The sequence below is a fragment of the Bombus vosnesenskii genome, unplaced genomic scaffold (genome assembly GCF_011952255.1).
Source record: "Bombus vosnesenskii isolate JDL3184/JDL3185 unplaced genomic scaffold, Bvos_JDL3184-5_v1.1 scf7180000016273, whole genome shotgun sequence".
Taxonomy (NCBI): domain Eukaryota; kingdom Metazoa; phylum Arthropoda; class Insecta; order Hymenoptera; family Apidae; genus Bombus; species Bombus vosnesenskii.
Window position 1 is genome coordinate 1,319,835 of NW_022884342.1, and position 24,375 is coordinate 1,344,209.

The following is a 24,375-nucleotide window of genomic DNA, read 5'->3' on the forward strand; positions in this document are numbered from 1 at the left end:
ACTTCTCCTCTTTGTGTTCCTTCCCACCCTTTGTACTTCCTTTCACCAGGAGTATCTTCTTCGGTTCCTCTCGGTTTCATAGTTGCCCTGCCGACATTGTCCTCCGTTTTTTATCTCTGCTTTCGTCGATGTTATTCCTTTTTCGAATTACTCGATACGTTTTTCTCTTGCCAACTGGCTACGGATATTTACGTCCATTTCCGACGACCGCCCTTTGACCGATGTCCCATTCTCCGAACACTTTGTCTTTTTGTCTATTTTCGTAACTTTGTTTGGCGACAAAATCGCCGAGCAGTGGTGAACGTTTTGCATAACGTAGAATTATCGAGTCGCCGTGTGTCCGCGACCGGTCCGAACGCTATGGAATAATCAGGTAAAATATTTACTCTTCGACGTGTACTTGAGAAAAAGGTTGTAAAATTCAGGCGAAGTACGCCGAAATACGTCACGTTCTATCGGAATGAAATACTCGGAAACGTATCGAGCGTTTTAATCGTCCGCGAAGGTACCGTATGTACACTGTATCATCGAACCTTTCGAAAATCTGTTCGTCATACGAGAGAAAAAGGAAGAAAGAGCGCTAAACCGAGAGAACCGTTCGACGACTCGCATCGTCAGCGAATTCCGTAGCGAAGTAGCTTTCATCTTATCGCGAAAACAGGAGGAACGAAGCGAAAGATAAGGCGAAAACGACGCTCCACGTTCGAGGACCTACTTCATACGGAACGAGCGAAATGATTCTATTAGCGATACCATTAACGAGTCGGGTTTATTATGCTTGACGCTTGGTTTTATAGTTATAACTCCGGCCACGTTCTTTTTCGTCCCCCTTCGGACGATAGGGGATGACCGACACCAATTAGGCCCGCTAGATGTATCCAGCGATATCCATTTTCCGATCCAAGAGAAAGATCGTTTATCCTCGCTCTAGCTTGCATTCTTCTCCGTTCGGAACATCTTCTACCGAGATCATCGCGTAAAAATAATTGTAAACAGAAACAATCTCCTAAATCAAAGACGAGTTGGCAAGATTTCTTGAAAAAGAGCCGGAGAAAGATAACACGGTGAATCGGGTAAATTACATGGAAAAGTAAATCGAATTAAATCGGTACAGAATTTCGTTGGAATTTTTAAAACGTTCCGAAGAAGATATCGTCGTGCATTCCTCAGAGACGAGTACTACAGAGACTAGATCGTTACGTCAAACAAGAGATGGAAGATTTGTCTTAACAATCCCACGCAGGGGTGGGATTTGTATGCTTAAGGGCGGTAACGACTGGGTGAATAAAATAGGGCGAGACGAGTAACGTCCGCGCCTGGAAGACGAAAAGCTAGCTCCACGAACTGAGGGAACACTCCGGATATTAGAAACGCACACGCGAACCGGCACCACATGCGACCTATAAGGGTTGTTGCTTCGTAACTTCTATTTCCTCTCGTAAATCTTGCCTCTTGGCTACGCGATATTCTACCAACATTGTGCGTATTAAGTCTGGTGGAAAGATCGCGCCAGATTTCCTACGGACTCGCTACGTCTCTTTTATATTCCGTTCGCGTTTGATCGGATCTTCGCGAAATAAGATTTAACGTCGTCGAAATACGCAAATATCTTCTTCATTGATTGGTTTTATTTTTCGAACCGGATACGCTATTAAAGTCGCCTGTTCTCCGTACTAAAATATGTTTCCTATTATCTGCAGACGAAATTTCTCGTTTTAAAGAAAGGCTTGTATCAGAAATTGCTACACTGCGGAATAAAAATACTACGAAAGTTTGATCGATTAAAAATGACAGATTCTGAAATGCAAATCGTTACGTTTTACTTCGTAGTCGGATGTTCTTGACAATGGTGAAACTGAATCCTGAAGAGCAAAGATAACGCGCTGTCTCAAAGGGTAACTTTGCTTGCTTGTTTTAGAACGCAATTATCCTTGTCACTTTAACCGAAACACCCACAGCGTTATCATGTGATTCAAAGATCGTGCAACGATAGTTTCGAGAATCTCGAGAAAGGATCCGGGAAACGTGACGCGTTGACGTGTTAAAAATCGCGGCGAAGAGCCGTGAATGGGCGCGTTAAACGACGTTAGATCGCGACGAATTGTCACATCAAATCAGGCGTAACAATATATCTTTTTACTCCGCAAAGACGCAACTTTCCGATATGGAACAGCCCTTTTAGAGTGCTATAGCAGGGCCACGTAGCGAACGGCCTCGACTGTTAAAACGGAGATTGCTAAGGGAGAATCGTGGACAACACTCGAGGAAATGTCGCCGCAATTCAACCCCTTGAATACCTCGTCGTTGGTACTTACGTCTCGTCGTTGCATCCCTTCGTGTCGAACACGAAGATCGCAAAATCGAGGAAACGACAGCCATGATTGCTCGTCCGCATTCCAGAATATTTTACCATCACCATAACGTTCGCCTTACCCCGGGAATCGTTCGACCGTTTGCAGCGATCGATTTTATCGTTCTATCGAAGATGCCGATGATAGAAATATCGAATGCTTTCTTTGATTGGAATACACGATATCCAAAACTACGCGACCATTTTCAAGAAAAGAGGATCTTAGTCGATTTCACGCGTTCAAAAATAACATTACGGTCTCTGGCCATCGACATAGAACGACATACAGAAATTTTACTCTTCTATTCCGTTCACGCATAGATACTATTATGTCCTTGGTTGTCCAAATTAGCTACTGAATGGACGAGCAATTATATTGATTTATATAATTTATTACCAGATCGTGTCAAAGAATAGCTCTCCGTACATATTTCTATCCTCGTTGCCCAATTTTATTAGAGAAATAAAGAACGTTTCGATTTGCTCTAATTCGACAAGCAAGGACTGCGATAAACCGTGTTCGTTGGAGAAAACGGCCGCGACGGATGAGGAACGAGGACCAACGCGCCAAGCTTTTTAATTTACGACGAAACCACGAGTAACGGCTAACGAACCTCGACGTTTTGTTGCAACGTGCATAGAACAAAGGAAACGTCCGGTGCATCCTTAGATTCTGATTGACGAACGGAGCGAACAGCCCTTTAAATCACCGACATAATGACAATCCGAGTATTGTTTCACGGAAGTCGATCCAACCGAAGCGTGCTCGTTCGACTGGTCGTTTGATGGGCAATAGACACTCGGTGACCGTTCGACCGGTCATCCAGCACCGGACGACCGCCTCTCCTTCTCCCTCTCTTCCTGTTAAACGATTATTTTTGTTGTCGTCGTAAATCCTTTTAAACGCGCCACTCTTCTGGATCTTCCACGTATGTCCACACCTAGCTACGTCTCCCCCGACGACTATCGTCTCTCGTTGATGTCTCACTTAGCCCTTCCTAGCCATCATTTTGGCGACCACGGCGACGAAGACGACGTTCCACACGACGACGATGTCTTTCCACACGACCGATTCGAGTTTCGCCGGTTTCCGCGTTAGCCGCGAACGTTTTTACCTGTTCTCGTTTCGCTTCTCTGCGCTGCGTAGAAACGACTGGCTGCCCTTCTTCGTTCGACAAAATAATCCACCGGCCGTCCAACCACCGCCGCCCCGATTTCACCTCGTTTTCTCTCGAGTTTCTACCCTTTTTTTTTTTTTCTTGCTACATTTCCTGCACCTTTGTCGTTCTTACGTTCTATATCCAAGTCGGATGCATCGCACACGCGTTCGAACCAACTCATTCTCGGTAAACTAATTCTCGATCGAATCGTATTTTGCTATTAACGAGAAATCCTTAGGAAAGAATCGATCGATGTCGATACGAGTGATTTCTCGTTTCGATTTTATACGGATTTCTTTGTAATATTAAGCTGCCTGCTAGATTGAAACTAAAGAGAGACCGAGATAGACAAAATTCGAGGACCACGGCGGACACGAATAGCAGATGAAGCCTCGTCGATATATTAATCCACGATAATTGAATCGAATTTTTAAAAGGCTTTAAGCCTTTAGTCAGACGTTACAAAAGAAGAGAACGCTGTGCGTGTCGATATCATTAGCACACTAATGAGAAGTACCAACGAATTAAACGAGATCTTTAATCGCTCGGCCGCGTTAGAAGCATCCGTACGAATCCCTATTTGACTCTCGGAATTAAATACGTTCTCATTACTACCAGCGTATTCCTACGTGCAAGTTTTTGCCCGACCGTTCGAAAGTAGGAAGATTTTACAGACGGAATCGAGTTTTTCCAATTGTTTTATCGAGTTTGACATACAGAGAAAAATTTGCCAGAAGCGTCCTCTCATAAGTGTAGTTCCAAGAAGAATTTCTGTTAAGAAACGGTCACAACTTTCGAATTTTAAGTATCTCTGTACGTCAGTGCTCGTTTTCTTCTTGTGAAATGTTTGCGCGGAGGCAAGGGATGGGATTTTTGAGGTTAACCCGGAAACATTTCGAAGCGTCCGCCAGCCCGAAGACCATTCGGCAATAAAATAGGTAGTCGAAAGGTTCCCGATGACCTTAATTAGTTTATTGCTAGGGATTACGTTCTGGTCGGTCGGTGAAAAGCCTTTTTTTCCCTCCTTTCCAGCATCAAAGGCTGCAGCATTTCCTCGTACTCTTTTTGTCGGTTGTTTGGGATTTTCTCGGTGGTCGAGACAGTTTCACTCGCGCTCAAACGCGCTGAGATAAAAGGCTCGACAATAGCGTCTCCGCGTTGAAACACGACATCTCTCACGTAACGTCCTTTTACACTCTGAGAATGCGATTTTTATAAGATCGATCTAAAGAGACATCGTCGCGATACGAATATCAACGCTAACGCGAAAAGTCCCTTTCTTTTAATCTCTCTCCGTCTTCGCGTTTTGCAATTGTCAGTAGATACTTTGGTATCGAATCATATTGATCATCGACCAATGTTTCCTTCGCTCGAAATTCGACTAACCCTGCCTTTCATCCGTTTCTTCGTGGATCTCTTCACCACTTCAAATCAGACACTTCGTTTCCTAGTCCTTGCACCATCGAAAAGAAGGAGAGTGTCTCGGATGTTGGAGCATTCGAAGCAGCCCGCATATCCGTGACGTATTCGATCATAAAAATGTATAGTAAATATTTCAAAGTAAATGGTCCGTGAGAAAAGGAATTACCAAAGCCATATGTGTCTTCCTGCCGCCACTTTTGAAGTTTGAAAGAAAGGAATGGAAAGAAGAGAGGAAACAGAACGCTGGAACGTCGTCGACAAAGTAGCTTCTACGGGTAAAATAGTTCGCCACTCCCACGGGATAAGAGGAACGAGGGGCAGTGGAAAAGTCGAAATCCCACCCACTCTACTTGCTTTCAGTCGCCATTACGAATTATTCGAAAACCAGTTCTCATCGAGGACCACGAATCGCTGTTGCCGGGTGTGTCGCTTTAATGCTCGTTTCGCTAGAACGGAGCGCGGTGTTCCTAGACGGAATAAGATCGTTAAAGCTCCTTATCTACGGTTGAGAGATTCCATTGAAAAACGACCCACTCGACGAGAGACGGGACTGCGTAATTGAATCTTTGCCTCGACTTTCTGGCTCCTCTGTTTCGTTTCAAAATTGTGAAGATAAAAAGTAACAGCCCGCTCTTCCGAGACGAACAGAGCTACGATTTCTAACCGCAGAAGACAATCGACGAGTTTTAAGGCCCCTGCGAGAAGCTTCTCGTATTATAGCATCGACGCGTTTTCTGAATTAGCCAACTTGCTCGAATGCTAACGCGAAACATCCAAACCATCGATGATTTTATTATTCGCTCGACTCGAAATATCCTTCTCGTCGACTGGGGTCGCCCGAATTCGAGGGTAACTCGAACGAGGCGTAAGATCTAGAACGGAAGAGCAACTTGGAGAATCGGTGGAAAAGTTGAGAAAACGAAGCGAAGTTCCGGAGAAAACGATCCTTCGCGTTGGAGAAAAGAAAACGGTAAACGGGACAGATGAAAAAGAAGGACGAGACGTTAAAAAGCCAGTTGAAAAACGAATCTTAAAAAAAGAGGAGGTGAGAGAGCAGCGAGCAGTAAAACGATGAGCGACTGGCCGTCAAGGAGATCCCGCGAGTAGATAATTGTGTAAGTGGATCCCGTTGCCCGTGTTCCTGTGGCGAGGCAGCTCGAGGGCGGCTCTGACGATCAGTCGAGGGATTACTCCCCGTGGAAGATCGGACGAAACGCCGAAAACTGCCGAGGGATCGTCGCCGATCGTTCGTCCAAGGTACCCGCGGAGTAGATGAACAAATCTCTGCGAAATGATCGGCCATAAATTTCAGCCAGATCCTCTGCCACGTTCGATAAATTTTTCCTCCGAAGAAAGATCTGCGTCATAGAGCCAACACGACAGAAACGAGGAATATCTGTTCTTTGTCCGGTCGTCAAACGTTCGTTCACTCTGTCGTTCGGTAATTTCAATTTAAGCGTGGTCGTATCTATCAGAAAGAGAATCATTTTCATAAAAAAAAGAAAAAATGTCACTACGTAAAACTCAAGCTGGGACCTAATTAGAACGAAGCGATGTCTCGAAACGCGCAAACGTCTTCGATTAACGGTATAAAGAACGCGACAACGAGACAGGGATACCATTTCCGACCGCGTGATCGATGGTCCTGATCATCAACGTTGAATCCAGGATGCCCGGTCCGCGCGATGCACGCTGCAGCAAGTCCTCGAAGATCGTCGACGCGCACGTCGTTGCGTCGTGCATAGTATACGAGCAACACGATACAGCGGTAGCATTTATGGGCATCGCCAGCGTGAATATTTATGCGGGGACCATTATCGTTTACATAATAGCGGGTATGGCGAATACGGATAAGCGAGGCTCTCTCGAACCTGACGCACGATCGTTCTCGTGCTCTTGAGTTCTCTCGTGTCTCGAAACCGGACGAAGGCAGCAGGGCCGTAGCGAGAACGATTCCACGATGAATATACATCGATACGTCTACTTTACTTCGATCTATACAGACACGCTGACGCTATAAATGAAAAAAAAATTCCTGCTCTATCCTTTCGCTATTCCCATTGTCCATTCGATTTGACATTCCGTACGCTTCTGTTTTATTACGCTTGTTGGAAATTGAAAAATTCCGCGATTCTCGAGAACCTGATAGCTTTATGGACCGATAACGGTCCATCAACGCCGTCGATGATTCGTTTTAACGTTTATGTCCTTTCTCTTGGCACGATCACTGTAAATTTAAAAATCCCGTGATTCTCGAGAACTTGGTGCTTTTCCGTATGCCGATGTAGTCCTCCGAGTGGACGTCGTTCCCTGTTCAGCTTCAAAAAAAAAAAAAAAAAAAAAAAAGAAAGAAAAAGAACGTCGTGCTTGGCCAAGACCGCGAGGTAGAACCATAAATAATTTCTCTCGTATCGAAAATCATATTTCACTGGTTTCCATGGTAGAAGCTGCGGCGTCGCCATTTTCTCGAAAACTGGCTCCAGCTCCGGTTCTCCATATCGTCCGCGGTTAAAATGGAACGGACTGGTATCGGCGAGTGCTTTGAAAATTTAATCCCTTCTACGGTCCTGAAAACGCCCATAGTGGCGGCTGGTTGGAGAACTCCGGTGCACCGCGGTTGGTATCTGTCCCGAGGAGATACGAAACGCCCATGGTGTTTCATGGTGAGCGGCGGCGTAAGGCCAAGATCCTAAATCACGTTTGACTTTGGTAATAGGATTGCTTGGAAAGCCTAAACCCTCGAGGAATGAAATCCGTCTGATAGTAAATCTACCTCTTCCTAAATCCCCACCCTCGCCCATCACGCTTTTTCTTCTGCGGATTGAGCGCGGTTCAACGTTTCACCCGCGCATTCCACGAGCGTGGAATGTCGGTGTTTCGGGGCGAACACCGTCGTGTCCCTGTCGTCGTTACCTTCCAGATGAAAGACATTTTTCGGCTGCCTAAACTCCTCGCTTAATTCTCCCTCCCTGGGTCTCGCGTTACATTTTTTCCAAAATATTTGGAATAAACACGCGGCTAAGGATTTCGAACGTAGAACATATAATTTTCATCGTTGGTTAAAATTCGTCGTTTAATTCCTCCCCTTCTTAGAGGTCTCGCACCCTTCGGAATACTTGGACGGGGTGCAAAATCGAGAGATTTAAATCCGTGCCGTTATCTCGTTCCGCGTATCGTCTTCGTTGTTTCTCGACCACCGAATGCACGAAATAAAATGTTTTCGGTCGAAAAGACACAAAGAGAACAGCGAAATCTTTGAGTCGGAGGATCCTTTTTTCTCGAACTCATAAAATCCTTCTATAGCGGCAGGAAGTGAAAACAGGATGGAATGTAGGCCAGCAGGTCAGTTTTTTCTCGACGAAACAACAAACGATACCGATTTCCGAGCAAGAGATCGTTGGGAGGAAAAGCCGGGGAAAATCCAAAGCAAACGAGAAAACTAACGCGATCCAGCGTGAAAGAAAACGTTTCCGTCACTCTGAAACCCTTCCTAAGAAAGCTGATACACGCTTCGTCGTATATTTAGAACATCCGTCTTCTCCATCGCCGATCTCGCGACATTCGAGTCGTTTTTAACGCAGAGCGATTGAATTTGCGCGACATCTTCTCCGTACAACGAAGAGAATAAGATGCAGCGGTGGGTTAACGAAAAGTATGGTCGCTGACAGCCACACGGTCACATGGACGAACAAAATGCAAAGAAAGCGGAAGAAAGAAGACGTTCACCTCGTGTGTCGGACGTATTCGTTCGCGAGACCTATAACGTCTCGTTTCACGTGTTAATAAATAGCCGGGTTATTACCGGCAAGCTAATTCCTCAGTCACTCTCTTCATTTAACGAAGCCAATTATGAGAGACATAAATGTAAGCACTTAATAGTTGTATACACAAGCGCCACGCGCGTGCAAAATCCCGCTGTCGGACAAGAGAAGCGTCGTTCCGATTCGCTTCTGTCACCGCGTTTCGTTTCGATATCTACGCAAGCGATGAGATGACTTTCGCTGTTACGCGTGTTCGTTGGTAGACCGAGAACTGGGTAAATTCGAACATTCAGCGTATCGCTGTTTCGCGTCTCGACTCGAAAATCTCGCGGTCCTTAAACAACTTGAGAAAGTTCATAGAGAAATTTCGCGTTTATGTAACTTCGTAAAAGCTCGTAGAAACTTAGTAGAAAAGAAGTGGAGAGGAAAACACGCAGGAGAGTAGCTCGCGTAGAATATCGGAAACGTGGAATTCGCAGGGGAAACACAAATGCGAAACTCGCGAAAAGGCGCAACTCCGATTCTCGTGGATCGAAGCGACGGGGAAGAAGATCGACGCCACGGCAAGCGGAACGTCACGGCGAAATTAAAATGATCGAATACTGTTTGCGTATCGTTCATTCGGCGCTCCGAAGCGAGACTGAACCATCGTCAGCGGTTCACAGTTAAACAAGTGCTCCGCTTAATTGCCATCATGATACTTTTATCGTACGTTAATTCCGCGATTGTCGTTACGAAATCAATTTGCCACGATACTCGAGGCCTCGTAAAGTTATTTAACGTGTATTATAAAAACAGCGTGCTTGCGTGGTCCCTCTATTGCGCGACGCGGCAGTTTTCTTCGTCGATTCCCGACACGGCCACGAGGCATCGTAAAATTCCGCGCGTATCCACTTCTTTCGTTGTTCTTTTTCCGCGGTTCTAGCTGTATTTCGCCGGACTTACGAGCTCGCGTAATTCCGATAACCACGCGACACGTTTTCGTCGCGGAACGAACTTCGTCTATCGGAGTGGCGACATTTACAAAGAGAGAATGCTCATTCCTCGATTCAAAGCGTCGAAAAACATACCTCGATCGAACAGGCTGTCGCGATACGGAGGCAGCTTCGCCGTCGAGCAGCTCGAGTAAACCGATGAAAACCGACTCGAGATCGAACTGAAAGAAATCGCTGCTTGTAACACGCTTTCGATTCGTAGTCGAGCGACGTTCGTACAATATTCGTATAAATATTCGCTTTCGAATACGAAACCTGTGTGTTCCTTTCTCTTCTAGCGAGCAGATAGTTGTAATTTAAAGATCGGCGTTGCTTCGCCTTGTTACCGCTACGAACTTTGATTCGTCGAAACGCTCCGAAGATTGTAAATCTTAGCACCGTGACTGTAAAATTCATGACGGACATTACGGAAACAGAAAGGAGAGATAACAGGGTAAGTAACGTACGAAAGGAAAAAGGTTAGCAAGAAAGTACCTCGATAATTCATCGCGAGCAACTAACGTATACTCGACACGAAGCGTCCGTTGCTTGAGACATCACCGCACCCAACGCGAAGCAGCGTCGATTTGCCTTTTTTCAAAGGTTACGCGACGGAACTGTGAGACGCAATGCAGTTACACGTATTGCCCGCGAGGAACTGATCATTTGCAACGGCTTCGAATCGTTCGTGGTCCGAGGGCCGTCGCCGGTTATTTGTTCGACGAATTAACACGGCTCGCAAACAAATACGCGGTGCAGCTTTAAAAGCTCCGTCGTTCGTACCTTTCGGTCAACCTTCGCCGTTAGCCTTGTTGCCTTTTTTCCATACGCGCCGTCTCCGAGTAGAAACGACGCTGGTGAAATTCGTCGAACGAGGAAAAGCAAACATTACGACTACTCCGTGACTTGGAATGCGACGTTGCGTGGAACATCGATACCTCGTACTATGCGATATCTTCTAACCTGTATGTTTGGAAAAACGACTACTTTTATTTACAATCTAACGTGAATTAACTGGTTACGTCGAATATCGTTACTTCTATGAGCGCTAAAGCTCTATGAATAACAAAAGAAATGCGTGTATGTTCGTTAATTCAAAATATCGCAGATAATATCATTTATAGGATAAACAAATATGTCTGACTTACGTTCATCGATCCTCGATCGTTTGAAATCGTTGTAAATGCGTGTGTACACAGTCTATCCAGCGAGACGAGACAGTAAACGTAGATAAAATTTGATTGCCGTGGCTGCGATCAAGTTTTGTTTACGTTTACTGCCTCGTCTCGTTGGACAGACTACAAGTATCTTCGAAGGATTCTAAGGCATTCTATAACAGGTTACTATCGCCTCTTTTAAACGATGGTAACGTAGGTAGCACGCGTCCTACGCGTCTGCCCTCTTACGACGACTCTCCCAAACTTCTTTTCTGCGCAGCGAACAGTCGATAATATAGATTTCTAATACCATTCGCAAACTACATATGTATTTTCTACGTTATATTATTAAATATATAGAGCATAGATACAGACCTAGCGTGCTACACGAATTCGAAAATATAACCAATGAAGAAAATTTGAGATCTTTTCGTCTAATTCGAAATATCCTTACGCGTTATACGCTATGTAACGTTGTATGTACGTTGTTAGATATCAGACAGACGCGTCTAATATATTTGATCGTACGAGGAATCTTTTGTTACGTTGATTTATGTTAAAATATGTTATAACTTTTAATAGTATTCGGAAATGAAACGTTTCTGCCTGTGTAAATACCAAATGCTTTTTAAGTTATCAAGTATAAACTGAATCGAGTTAAATTTCAATAAATAAATTACAATTTTAGGCAAGAAAGGTCTCTCGACAACGAAGTTACAACGAAGTATCGAGCTCTTAGAACGCGCTGTATGGATTTCTCCAAAAGAAAAAGCTGTAACGTTCTCTAAGGGTTGCCGGTTATTACCATTCATAAAACGTTACGAACCGAAAATATCGAGTCCACTCGAATATGTTGGTACGCACAAGCTTTCCGGCTTCTTCTCGGCTCGTCCAGAGAACACGCAGTTTTCTCAACTCTGTCTTCATTGCGATTATTTACATAACAGAGAGAAACGTTTAAAGATGGAAAGATCGCCGGTACTTCTCGTTTCCAGAGGAGATAAAATTCACGAAATCGATCTTACTGGAACAAATACACAAACGGCGATCGAGCTACGAAAAACCGATAGCGCGAAATTTGAGAAATTCGGTAAAGTGCCGTGATACAAACGAAGCGTTTCTTTATTTGCAAAATAATCTTATTCCTTTCACGACGCAACCGTGTTCCGTGCAAAGGCCTTGCACAAATAACACGAGGAAAATTTCTAAACAACGACAACAGCCCCTCGACCAACAAAATGCGAGAAACCGCGATCACGATGTAAACTAATCTCCATTGGTGTTACGTTTACGATCTTCTTGCGGGTTTTGTCGAATACGCTGGGATCTCGCTAGATTTATGAAGCGATGATCGACGACCGGCTGGACAACCATATTCTTAGACGAGCGAAAGTAATTGCTTTGGCAACGTCTCTGAACTTGATCGCCATAGTCGCGAGCCGTTAAAGCGCGAAGAAAAATACAATGACAAGAGTTGCTCCACGCGCTTTTTAAATCTGCAACGAATATATTTGTACGTGGTTATATAGAGATACTACGGAAAAATTAGCATTATCCTATCCTTGAAACCGTAGCTCGTTTTCGCAAAATAATTTCGTGTATCTTCGCGTTATCTGAAATTTATTCGGAAGACGAAGAATGAAGAATACGCGAAGCTAATGAATAAAAATAAGGAATAGAAGTCACGTGCTCTAATAAAACGTTTCGCGCACATCGACATTGGAAGACGGTTGTCGTGGAGAAAATACAATCGTGAAATACCGTAGCTTATAAACTTACTTCGAGAACGTCCAATCGCGATTCCAATGGACGGAACGGTACGACAAAACGCGCGACTGACGTCTCGAAAGAAAGGCGAATGTTGCTCTTATCGGTCCTCCGGATGCATCGGTCGAACCAACTGACGATTCGGCAGCTGTTGCCACATCGGTAGCGTACGGAGGCGACGATTGCCACCCTGAGGCTTGTAGGGGAGACATATCGGCGGACGTTACTGCTCGAGAAGAAACGCGTTCCGCGATCGTTTCCAAGGAAACGGAAGATATTAGCGTGTAAAGAAGACCGTTATAAACTACACGCTCCCGTCCAACATCTTCTCCTTGATCCTCGCAAAGTCCTTGCCCTCGCATTTTCCTTCGTTTTCGTTCTAACTGTGCGTTACATAGAGAGATGACAGCGTGTCATTTGGACGAGTACCGGTTGGTCAATCGCTCAACAAGTCGACCGAGTTCGACGCGTATATTTGTCGAGCGTTACGAATTTTTCTATCAAACGTTTTTTATCTTCTTGATAACGGTCGCCTATCGCGGCGTACACGCTATAACTATTCATCGTTCTTGTCAACCATAATTCAACTTTGAAAACTTGCGCGTTTTTCCTCTCTATCTTTTTAACTTTCCTCTGTCGCGTACATCGAAAGAGCGACTTGGTTTTTAGTAACTCGATCCTAATGCGATATTTACTTGGCGTTTCGATCGTGCGCTCAGGTAGAGAACATCTTTCGATAAAAATTCTCAAACTCCGTACGATCGTCCGATTTTCTTCACAATCGAAAGAATTATATGTTTTTTCGACGTTTTTCTTACACGCCTCGGTTGCGTTCGGTTCCAGCTGCACCTCTCCTTTCAATCGGAAGTTTTCGGAGTAGCCGTCATACAGGTGCAATAAAAACATAACTCCGACCGTCCATTCATCTAAATCCTTTGGTGGAAGGAATTCCACGTCGCGATATTCTACCTGTACCTCAAAGAGTGCATCTCCGTATTATATTTTACAATTTTAGCTACGGCTTCGTCTCAGCTCCGTTTTATTATCTTTTTTATCTTTTTCTCGGGGGTTCGTTTTCGTCTTCGATTCTCCTCGGTACCAGTTTGCTTCGATTCTGCGGTTCAGTTGGACGCGTGTTGCGTAACGTTTGCTACGCCCAAAACATCAAATGTACTCGCAATTCTTTCTTCTTTTTTTTTTTTTTTTTTTTTACCATTTATCGCGTGTGATTGGTGAGATCTTATTCGCGACGATCTTTTTCTACTTAAACGGGGCGATGTCTTTTCACCGGTCAGGAAAATAAATAAATCAACACGTACAAAAGTTTGTTCGAGCGACCAAGTGAGAAACAATCGCGTACGTTCTACGACACAAGGTCAACGTTTAAAACGTTCTTAAAACATAAGTTGAATATCGGTCGCGAGTAGGCTTCCGTTTTTACGCCTTTCGGAGCGAGTCAAACATTTTTATATCGCTTCGACCGGAATAGGAAATGCAACGTGACAAGATACTTTGCTTCCTACTTTTAATTACATTTATCTGAAAATTCCTCGGACAACGAGTCTCGCAAGTAGATACATCGCCATTTCCAGGCAGCCCGGAATTATCGAATTTTTCATAGGGCTTTTCCGTCTCTCACGCCCCTGGACCAACATGGCTGCTCGTGTATCCATGGTAACACCCTTTAGCTTTTGATATAATACTCGTGAAACGCTCACGCTGGGAATAGAAGGGGCGGTACGAAAAGAGGGTGAAACTATCGCGAAGGGTGTGCTCGAGATAACGTGGCCGACCGACGCGACGCAAGATGCTTTCTACTCAGCGTCAACCATTGAAAGCCCGATCGCCTGTATTTATTAATTTATTTGCAATTCAATGGGATGAGTAATCGAAGAAACGACATTGAAACGCCGTGTCTAATACCATATGGAAATGAAAGGTAAGATCGCGAGTGTGAAAATTCGTCGGAAAAGGAGATATCGTCACGCAGATAGGTACAGTGGGCTAGACGTACGTTGTTGAATTAATTTTTAAAGTTTTCGGACGAAAAGGGAATTTGTTTATGCGTAAAGATTACTCGGTACGTCTACGACCTACGAGTTTCCTGCTGGTGACGCTTGACGTAGTATTTTTCTTCTCAGACACGAAAAAAGTGAAACGGAGTTGTCCATCTTTTCCTTTCGTTATGACAAAGAATGAAAAGTTACGATTATTCTCTTATGCACATAGGCCGCCATGTATATAATTCAGAGCAAGTTGGATAATTTGGTGCTTCTCGTACCGATCTATGATCTCCTCGATTATCCTTTGTAATGGATTTCGCATTGAATCGTTCTCTACAGGGAGAATAGCTATCGATCCGTTTAGTCATTTTCTAACAACGTTCTCCAAAAAAGCAAAGGGTCTCTACATACGATAAGCGTCGGAACGAGTACGACTAAAGTCTATCCAATATTTTTCCCTTGCTAAACGGACTATCCGACAAATGGGTAGCCAGAACGAACATCGTTTCCTCCGCTTGGAGTGCGACGGATAACGGAAGAACATTTCGCGTAGCCAGGAATTTGCAATTGAACCGAGTTTATTGGACGATAAAGGAAAAACAGCAAACGGTGCGTTTTTCAAATGATAAAAGCTGCCGGGTGGCTAGATAAAAATCCTCCAAGTGGTATCGTAAAACGTACCGCGAGCCCCTCGACGGATCATCAATAAATTCCGGTCTCTCGAGAACGCCTGTAAACACCAGTCTACCATTGCGATAGTAAAATTATAAATCGACAATCAGGATGCGGTATCACGTCATGCATGCACGAGCGCGTAATAATTCGACTTCGATCTCGATAAAATCTTAATTTTACTCCACAAGAATGAAGAACATTTGATTCGCGTTTACAAGAGGGCTCTATGGACGCGTTGTATGTACAAATTTATCTTATTCGTCTCGTTTATCGCTTTCTTAACGAATATTCTTTTACGATCTCGTATCTTTCGTACGATACGCTACGTATTATCTACTGCTTTGCACGAGTAAAGTAAATTTGCACATATGCGGCTCTAAATCACGATAGACATATCTGTATGTCGGTTATAATTCAATTCTCACGATTGTCCTAGCAAATATGTCGCGTTAATCCGCCACGAGAGCGAGAAATATTTAAGTTTATACTAGTAGAAAATAAAACGTATGGGTAACCCGTTAGGTTCTCGCAAATCACCATTTTTTTTATTGTAATATAATCATAATTCATTTAAAAAATACGTACGTAGACATATTTTATACAAGATCACTGTAACGAATCCAGGTATAGTACTTGGAAGATCGCGTTTTGTCGAGGAAAGATATTGGTCGGAAGCCACTATAAAACTTTTATTAGGGCTCACGTTGGGGAAAAGTTACGATAGGAGGACCAATGACGTGTATACCTTCAGGGGTTGCTACCGTGAACCAGATGGTTAATCGCGAATCGTAAACCCTGCGATAGACCAATGGGAGTCAGCTTGCTCGCGACTCAACTGCGAGACTACCCTCGCTTTTTCGAGCCCGCTCGTTTCATCCGTAATGGCGAGTATCTCGCAGCTGATATGTTTGAACGACTTTCATCAGTTGTTAAGTAGCCTTAAATTAATCTCGTAAAAAAAAAAAAATAGTTACGACGAAAGACAGTCGAAGCCAGGTTCGTTACATAGAAGAGTAAAAAATTTAATTTTGGCGAATAAAGTTATTCGGAATAGTTTGAAAACCAAAAACGGGTAACGATATTCCAATTTATCTTCGTGCATCGTTGTTGATGATCTCGCACGATATTCGCTAAATCTTTATTAATGGTTCGAGTTTCTACTTATCTATATCTAAGGATCTAAATGTGATAAGGAAATGGATAGTACGTGAGATATTAGTCTTAATCCATTGATCTTACAATGGTTCCTGAAACAAATTAAAGCTACGGAAAAATTAATGACGTTGTATAAAGTGCAATTCAATTTTCTTTGATTATTTTCTTTCAATCATAGAATTCTACATACGAGCCCTTATCTTGCGTACTTGACACGTAAGTGCTAAATAACCAGATGTGGATGAAACTCGTACTTCATCTGTAACATATTTATTTATAGGATTAGTACATAAAAAAAAACGGCAGGAAATGAGAGGAAGAAATATTACGCACGAAGAAAATATCACTTTATCAAGACCTTGAGTTATCAAAAATTTGATTTTGATTAAATTGAAATACCAAGGTGAGAAAAGAACAGATTATCACAGGATTTGTTTCTTAGCGACCAAATGACTTTGTAACAAACGATATCTATTACGAAAAGCTTGCAATAACTACGTTTATTCTATTTTTTAAGTTAAGTCTACAACAACGAACATTCGCTGTTATCGACTTTGCAAAGATGAACGGAGTTCTTATTTATGTCTTCCAAATGCACTAATAGCGTCCAAAATATTATACTATTAAAAAATAGGATCTTACCGCAGTATCTGCAGACTGCAAAATATTCGACTAAAATAACATTTCCTACGGTTTTGTAGGATCGCTGAAGCCAAAAATGAGCGTCGTTTTTCACGGAAATATGGTGTAAAAAGTTTCGGTCAACCTGTCGTTGTGTGACGTCCTCGCGAATTTTGACGAGCACTTTTTTAAATTTGATAATCTTAACTTACCGTATGGTTTACACTCTGCATGGATTCGAATCGTGAGTATTGGATTAGATTTGGGTCATTTTTTAATTTCCGGTCACTGTAAGGCGGCCGGTAACGCAGATTCCTGAAGTTAAAACCTTGTTCATAAGGACGAATTTTAAAAATCGTTCATTTCCGCGAAAAATCTTCTCAAAATACGTTCGAAAAGAGAAACTCAGACCTAAAATATTGCAGTCTGGATGTTATATAGTAAATCTAAATATTTTAACAAATTAAAACCCTTTAACCAGCTAACTGCGTTCGACGTGTGTCAATCCGAAACTTTAGTTCGGTACGGTTAATGTGTATACGCAGTTAACTGATTAACTACAGAATTGATACATTTTTATGCAAAAAGTATAAAAATACCGTTTTTTACAATTTTGCAAAGGAGCAATTTATATGTAGTAGGTGAGTATACATATATACATATGTATACGATAGAAATACTATTTAATCTTACATGGTTGTATCAGTTAGTTTCTTAGCATCCCCAGTAGGGATGGTCTTACCGTGAACGGGAATCAAGATCATTGATTGATATTATAACAGCTGAAAAATGTTGCTGTCGCGTGGCCCATCAATTTTGAGAAACATATATGAATTAAATGGAAGAAAACAGACTGGAGTGAATTTACAACAGATTCGTAAATGGTAAATATATTACATAACCTCTATTTGAAATGAGGTTAGATTTGTGTACTCTTGTATTTACCGTAAAATTTTTAATATTTATAATATATTCAGAAATATAGGAATTATTCACATACACACACACATAATAATATGTCATACATATAATTCATATGTAATAAATATGTATAATGTATCCCATCTCAAGCACATCTAAGAACTCATTGTAAATTCATTGTCTCAAAGAAGTAATTGATTCAAATTATCAACTATTTTTAGTTGGACCTATCGTACAGTGACTGAACCTAAAAGACATTGGAAAATAATAGCTGAATGCGTTGGCGGAGTGGTATGGTGGTGGATCTTCTGGAACGCGTGGCACGATTATGAGCATATTACTGTAAGTAATATAATTATCGTCAGCATACTTTATTTGAAAAGATATTTTGCAATAATTAGTATTTTTTAAAATACAAGATACTTAAATGAATAATTTTCTGTATTTGATACATTTTATTGCATTTTATACTATATAATGCACACACACGTATTTTGTACTTTATGTTAAATATTCGATTTATATTCTTGTACATTTAGGGTCACTTCCCTGAAATACGTCCAATAGAGTGGTCTGACGAAGAATTGGGAATTCCACCAGATGATTAGATAGTCAAACAGATTTTTTCTGTATAAAAGATATTGAAACTTTGGCGTATATGTGTCAATGATTTTGATATATTTAAATATTAGATTACTACCATGTTAGAACTCATATATAATAATATATTAAATATATTATTTATGTTTTTAATAAAGATATCATTTGAATCATGTGGTTAAAAGTTTGATTCTTTATTCATTGTTATTTTATTAACAAGTAGTTCATTGATAATTCCTATATACGTTTACGTACATTTGTAAATGAATTTTGAAAATATATGCAATAATCTTATTAAAATATAGATTTATATAAACTTCAACGATACGTAATAAAATACATACATAATATTTTTAATTACGTGTTGGCACTTTAATAGATATTGTCTTAGTCTCAAGATACTCTTTTAACCCTTCTGCGCCACTAAAATATAAAGGTAACAATGTATATTTTGTTTCAAAGTCATTTGACTAAATGCTGACAAACTTACAGCTCACGACCTATTCCCGACTGTTTGAATCCTCCAAAGGGAGTTTGAGGCGTGATAGCATCGTAACAATTTACCCTATTCGACGATAATTTTTTTAAGTAAAGTTCCATTAAGCTCTGTCAAACATACATATAACGAATACAGAATTGCTATGAAATCTTTACCAAACGCTTCCAGCTTGTACTGCTTGTGCAAACGTCAAAGCTTTATCAATATCTTTACTAAGAACACCAGCGGCAAGGCCATAATTCGTATTGTTTGCACGTTCGATAACTTCATCCATTGTTTCAAATTTTAAAATAGATTGAACGGGTCCAAATATTTCTTCTTTTGCAATTCTCATATCGTCAGTCACGTTTGAAAAAACGGTAGGCTTAAATTAACATTAAGATGGTCACACAAAAAAAACAAATGATATAAAAAACATTCACTTAAAAAATTATACCTTGATAAAATAACCAACATTGCCGTGACGTTCTCCACCAACTTCTAATACAGCTCCTTCTTCCTTTCCTGATTTAATTAAACCTAAAACTTTATCAAACATTTCTCGATCAACTTGTGGTCCCTGTTGAGTTTCAGCATCAAAAGGATCACCGACTTTTGTTTTCAACGCTAATTGTTTAGCGCAAGCAACAAATTGATCATAAATTTTAGCATGTACGAAAGTACGTGAACCGGCACAACAGTTTTGTCCATGATTCGCAAATATCGCATTATAAGCAATTTCAGCCGCTTTTTCGACTAGAAGTTAATGTACATACTTATTAATTCTCTTATACTGTTATATGTTAATAATTTAATAAGTGTTTTATCAACATACTGTCAACATCGTCAAAAATAACCAATGGACTTTTGCCACCTAGTTCAAGAGAAACACGTTTAAGATTACTCTTGGCAGAAGCTGCCATTATCAGATGACCAACCTATAAATCATATACCAAATGTTAATATAGCTTTGTGAATTAGTATAATAATTAACGATATATATATATCTATATACAAGATACCTCTGTAGACCCAGTGAATGCAACTTTTTGAATTCCTGGATGTTCGGCGATAGCTGCACCAGCTGTTGGACCATAACCGGTAATAACGTTTATAACGCCGGGTGGAAATCCAGCCTCTTTAGCAAGTGCTGCGGCATAAAGGGCACTTAAAGAAGTTTGTTCAGCTGGCTTCAAAACAATAGTACATCCAGTAGCCAATGCTGGACCCCATTTCCACGCCAACATAAGAAAAGGATAATTCCAAGGGATAATTTGACCTACTACACCAATCGGTTCCTTGCGTGTAAGTGAAACAAGATTTCCATCTAAATAACAAATATTGTACATGAGCATTTATGAAACACCGCTCGTTTACTTACAGATGTTAAACATACCTACTGGAATAGTGTCTCCAAAAATCTTATCACACCATCCAGCGTAATAACGAATTGTATCTATGCTGGCTTCTATATCGGAAACTGCATTTGAGTATGTTTTTCCATTATCCAAGACTTCAAGAGTGGCAATATATTCCAAATCTCTTGTAATAAGATCTGCAAACTATATACATCCAAATATTATAATTAAATATAAAAATGTTAACATAAAGCTTATTTAAAATATTATTCAATTATAAAACAAATAATATACTTTGTTCATAAGTTTTCCACGAACAGATGGATCCATATTTCGCCAATCTGATCCTCTGCTAAATGCTTGACTTGCAGCTGCAACTGCCTTATCTACATCTGCCTATATTAAAGAAAGTAAATATTTAAGATAACCTAATATTTGATATAAAAAATTTTCCATAATATAATGAAGATTACAAAATTAAAGTATAATACCTTATCACCTTCAGAGATATCTGCAATAACAGTACCGTCAGCTGGATTTATAGTAGGAAACTTTTTACGACTCACTGAATCCATAAATTCATTATTTATAAATAACTGAAAATATGTGATATTAATGTTAATGTAAGTTTCATTATTATTGTTCTTATTACTATTCTGGTGTCAACATCTATGATTATTTGTCAGAATATAAGATATAGACTACGTATGTGTAATTTTTATAAGATATGATTAAAGGTTATATGTTTCTTCTTATAAAAATTAATTTTTATATCTTCTACAGCTAAACAATTTACCTGAGTATATTTAATATCCGGCATTTTACGATTCATTTCTGCAGATGTATCTCGTCAGACGCACTCAGCGGTAGTCACCGTACTATCAATAAATAATTCAACATATATGGAGCAGCGCATTAAATACTGCTTCTTGTTGTTATCAAACATTATCACGAGAACGAACCTCCTAACTTTATTCGAAGTCAATTAACTGCATACATATGTATTTAAAGATACAAAATACTTATCATAAACGAAAACAATATTTTACAATAGACATGATTTATTGCTACATATTTTTGTTAAAACGTTTATCTATTGTCTTTTATGTAATAAATATTTATATTACTACATATATTATTTATATTGTAGTTTTTGTCACAAGAATTAATTAAATAGCATAGCTATTTGAGATAAGGTTACATCTGCTCATACTTTTATCTGAAATAAATATGTACACACACATATCTATATATGTACCTATATATATATATATATTGACGTTCAAACGCACGCGATTACATTTTTATAATAAATATTTTTCGGTAATCTATAAGGTATAAAACTACATAATCTCATTATTTAAATTGATAAATCAACGCATTTAAAAGAATACTTCTTGTGGTTTATAACATTTTATATTTCATTGAAACGATATTTATATATAGAAACGATATTTTCAATCATCTTTCAATAACTTTTGCTAAATCATTACCGAAGTCATTTAATTACTCGACAAAGAAAATATTTCGTTGCTACGGAGTATTAAATCAATAAATTTCGCTCACTTCTCTGTGGATATATTGACAGCATAGTTACTGTCTTACGAAAATCATTCGTAGTAAAAACAGAAATTTGTGTTAATGCAATCTCGAGAGCTGTAGAAATTTAGTAGTAATTTATTAGGAAAACATTTAACATGAATACTGAACAAGATTCGACTAAATTGGACGAAGTCCAGGATACGGTAAATTTTAGTTTAAGATAACCACTTATGTAACTTTTATATTATTTACTACATGAATCGAGAGAAGTAATTGATTTTACTATTTTGTTTCAAATGAGTTTCTGAGCATTTTTTCTAAAAAATAACTTATATAGCCTTGTCCAAGGATAGATTACACTAAAAAAAGCGACGGACCGCCTCTTTATTTTCCTCAACCAGGAGATGAGCTTCCGGCGCAACCAGAAGAACGAATGGAAGCGATTGGTCCATGGGCAACCGGTCGTGTAAATTTTACACCTCAAGATGGTTTAACGGGAGTTAGACCAGTTGTTGATCGATATTCTGTAACTAGCTTTGGAGCACCTCAATGGAGAGCTCATAATCAGAAATTTTTTAAACAATCGGATGAGAAGATTCAAGAAGCACAGTATGCAAACAAACCTGTACATTAACATTGATATCTTATATTATTAGCTCAAATAATAATAAAAAGCATGATATTTTAGACTTGCTATAAATAATGCACAACGATGTGTCGAAAGATCGTATAAAGAAGCAGATAAGATACAGTTGAAATCGACAGATAATTTAAAAAATCGTGCAAACGAAGTATATCGTTGGAAAACTGAATTAGAACATTTAATACTTGAAATCACGAAAGAGATAGAATTATTGGAAGCTGAACATCGACGAGTAAAGCATTCTTTGTCACTCCTTACAGTTCCAGAATCTATCGCTGGCGAATTCCTACAATTACGATCAAAACGACTAGAGTCTGACCTTATTAGAGATGAAGTAGAGGAAGAGCTTACCAAAGTTAATATCGTTAATAAGATAGTGAATGTATAAAGAAAAAAAAAATTGTAGGAATAATATACATACGTATAGTAGCAAATACATATTAATTGTTATAGGAGGTAGCACTTTGCTCAGAAATACGCGATTTACTTTGTAGAACTCGGGAACATATAGAAATGCAATTAATCGAATTAAAGGCAGCAAAAGTAAGAATGGAAATGGATTGGACTGATAAAACTGATGCTTATGACATTGATTCCTGCAATATACAACTGAAAAATGATTCTCCCATTATCTTGTGGAAACTCGGAGCTACAAGATTTCCAGCAGGGTATGTATCAGAATTAACGTTTTAATTTACAATTGGCATTAATTTAGATTAGATTTTGAAATTTGTATAAATTATTATTTCTTTTTCGTTAGACAATCGACACCTTCGAGTTATGAACATTACACACGAGAAAGTTTAACTGATGCAGAAGCAGCCAAGCAGAGATCTGTAAATTTAAGACTTACTTTAGATTCTACATATAAGAATTCCATTAAAAATCTCCGAGATCAAGCGACTCGCGTAGATCTGGTTTTAAGTCAAAAGATTAAACTTACTGAGGATATTCGTTTACAATTAGAAAAAGAACTACTTCGCGTAAGTTCAAAATTCATTACGTAAAATTGCCGTATCGTAATGATAAGAATTCTTTTAGTGTTTACACGAACTTGCAAATACTGAAAAATCTATAGAAGAGCTTCGTCATTCAACAAGAGGATTGGATTGCGTGATGAAAGTAGCGCAAACAAGATTATCGAACAGGTTACAACGACGTAATGTAGAAAGTTGCCGTGATACTTCCCAATTCTCGTAAGTATCTTATCAATGAGCTATTATATATTATACTTGATAATATAATATAACTAAATAATCATTATAAGATATATGAATTTAATTTACTTGTAACTTTGCACAAAACATATTTATCGTAAAATATGCTTCATTTAGTTTGGTGGAAGAAGTGAAATTACTTAATGAACGCACATCAGCTATGTTAGCGGAATTAAAACGAGCCGAAGATACGCAGGCAGGTTTGGTAAAAGCGAGAAGTGATCTTGAACGAGAAATAATCGTAAAACGTAAAACACTGTACATAGATAAACAACGTGGGCAGTTGTTACGCTCATTTTATCCTTCAACCATTTAATGATAAACTTTATATTTTGAAGCTTTTAACAGGCTTGATAGGAACACAGCAAACACGAGTAATTTTATAAATATATTTTGGAAGTACACGATTAGTTCACGCAAAAATATAATAGTTCTGTAATAATTTTCTTTTAATATTTTATACAAAAATGAAAAATATATGGCCTGGTTACCTTGGGGTTTTTATGTGATGCTTCTTACATTTATGTATAATTAAATTAAACGTTATATATATAATATATATATATATATA

The 24,375-nt window shown here is 39.7% G+C and overlaps 3 protein-coding genes across 4 annotated transcripts; 2 read left to right on the forward strand and 1 right to left on the reverse strand.

Annotated features, from left to right (window-relative positions):
- Nucleotides 1-17,553: 17,553 nt before the first annotated feature.
- On the forward strand, nt 17,554-18,754 carry LOC117242275 (NADH dehydrogenase [ubiquinone] 1 beta subcomplex subunit 2, mitochondrial-like). Its single transcript, XM_033508815.1, has 4 exons — nt 17,554-17,686; nt 17,752-17,929; nt 18,188-18,308; nt 18,506-18,754. Exons 2-4 carry the CDS (start codon nt 17,835-17,837, stop codon nt 18,572-18,574), a joined length of 285 nt encoding a protein of 94 aa, XP_033364706.1. The 5' UTR covers nt 17,554-17,686; nt 17,752-17,834; the 3' UTR covers nt 18,575-18,754.
- On the reverse strand, nt 18,455-21,343 carry LOC117242272 (aldehyde dehydrogenase X, mitochondrial). 2 transcript variants are annotated; one of them, XM_033508810.1, is made up of 11 exons: nt 21,199-21,343; nt 20,894-20,998; nt 20,697-20,798; nt 20,441-20,606; nt 20,067-20,371; nt 19,880-19,982; nt 19,502-19,800; nt 19,221-19,429; nt 19,057-19,131; nt 18,928-18,989; nt 18,455-18,593 (listed from the first exon to the last, which is right to left on the reverse strand). In XM_033508810.1, exons 1-11 carry the CDS (start codon nt 21,232-21,234, stop codon nt 18,571-18,573), a joined length of 1,485 nt encoding a protein of 494 aa, XP_033364701.1. In that variant the 5' UTR covers nt 21,235-21,343; the 3' UTR covers nt 18,455-18,570. The 2 variants fall into 2 exon arrangements, with proteins under 2 accessions (XP_033364701.1, XP_033364703.1); XM_033508812.1 differs by having other exon boundaries at nt 18,504-18,593; nt 18,911-18,989.
- Nucleotides 21,344-21,998: 655 nt separating this feature from the next.
- Nucleotides 21,999-24,301, forward strand: LOC117242273 (tektin-4). Its single transcript, XM_033508813.1, has 7 exons — nt 21,999-22,147; nt 22,282-22,553; nt 22,633-22,942; nt 23,041-23,255; nt 23,348-23,570; nt 23,629-23,783; nt 23,922-24,301. The coding sequence occupies exons 1-7, from the start codon at nt 22,100-22,102 to the stop codon at nt 24,118-24,120; spliced, it is 1,422 nt and encodes a 473-aa protein (XP_033364704.1). The 5' UTR covers nt 21,999-22,099; the 3' UTR covers nt 24,121-24,301.
- The last annotated feature ends 74 nt before the right edge of the window (nt 24,302-24,375 follow it).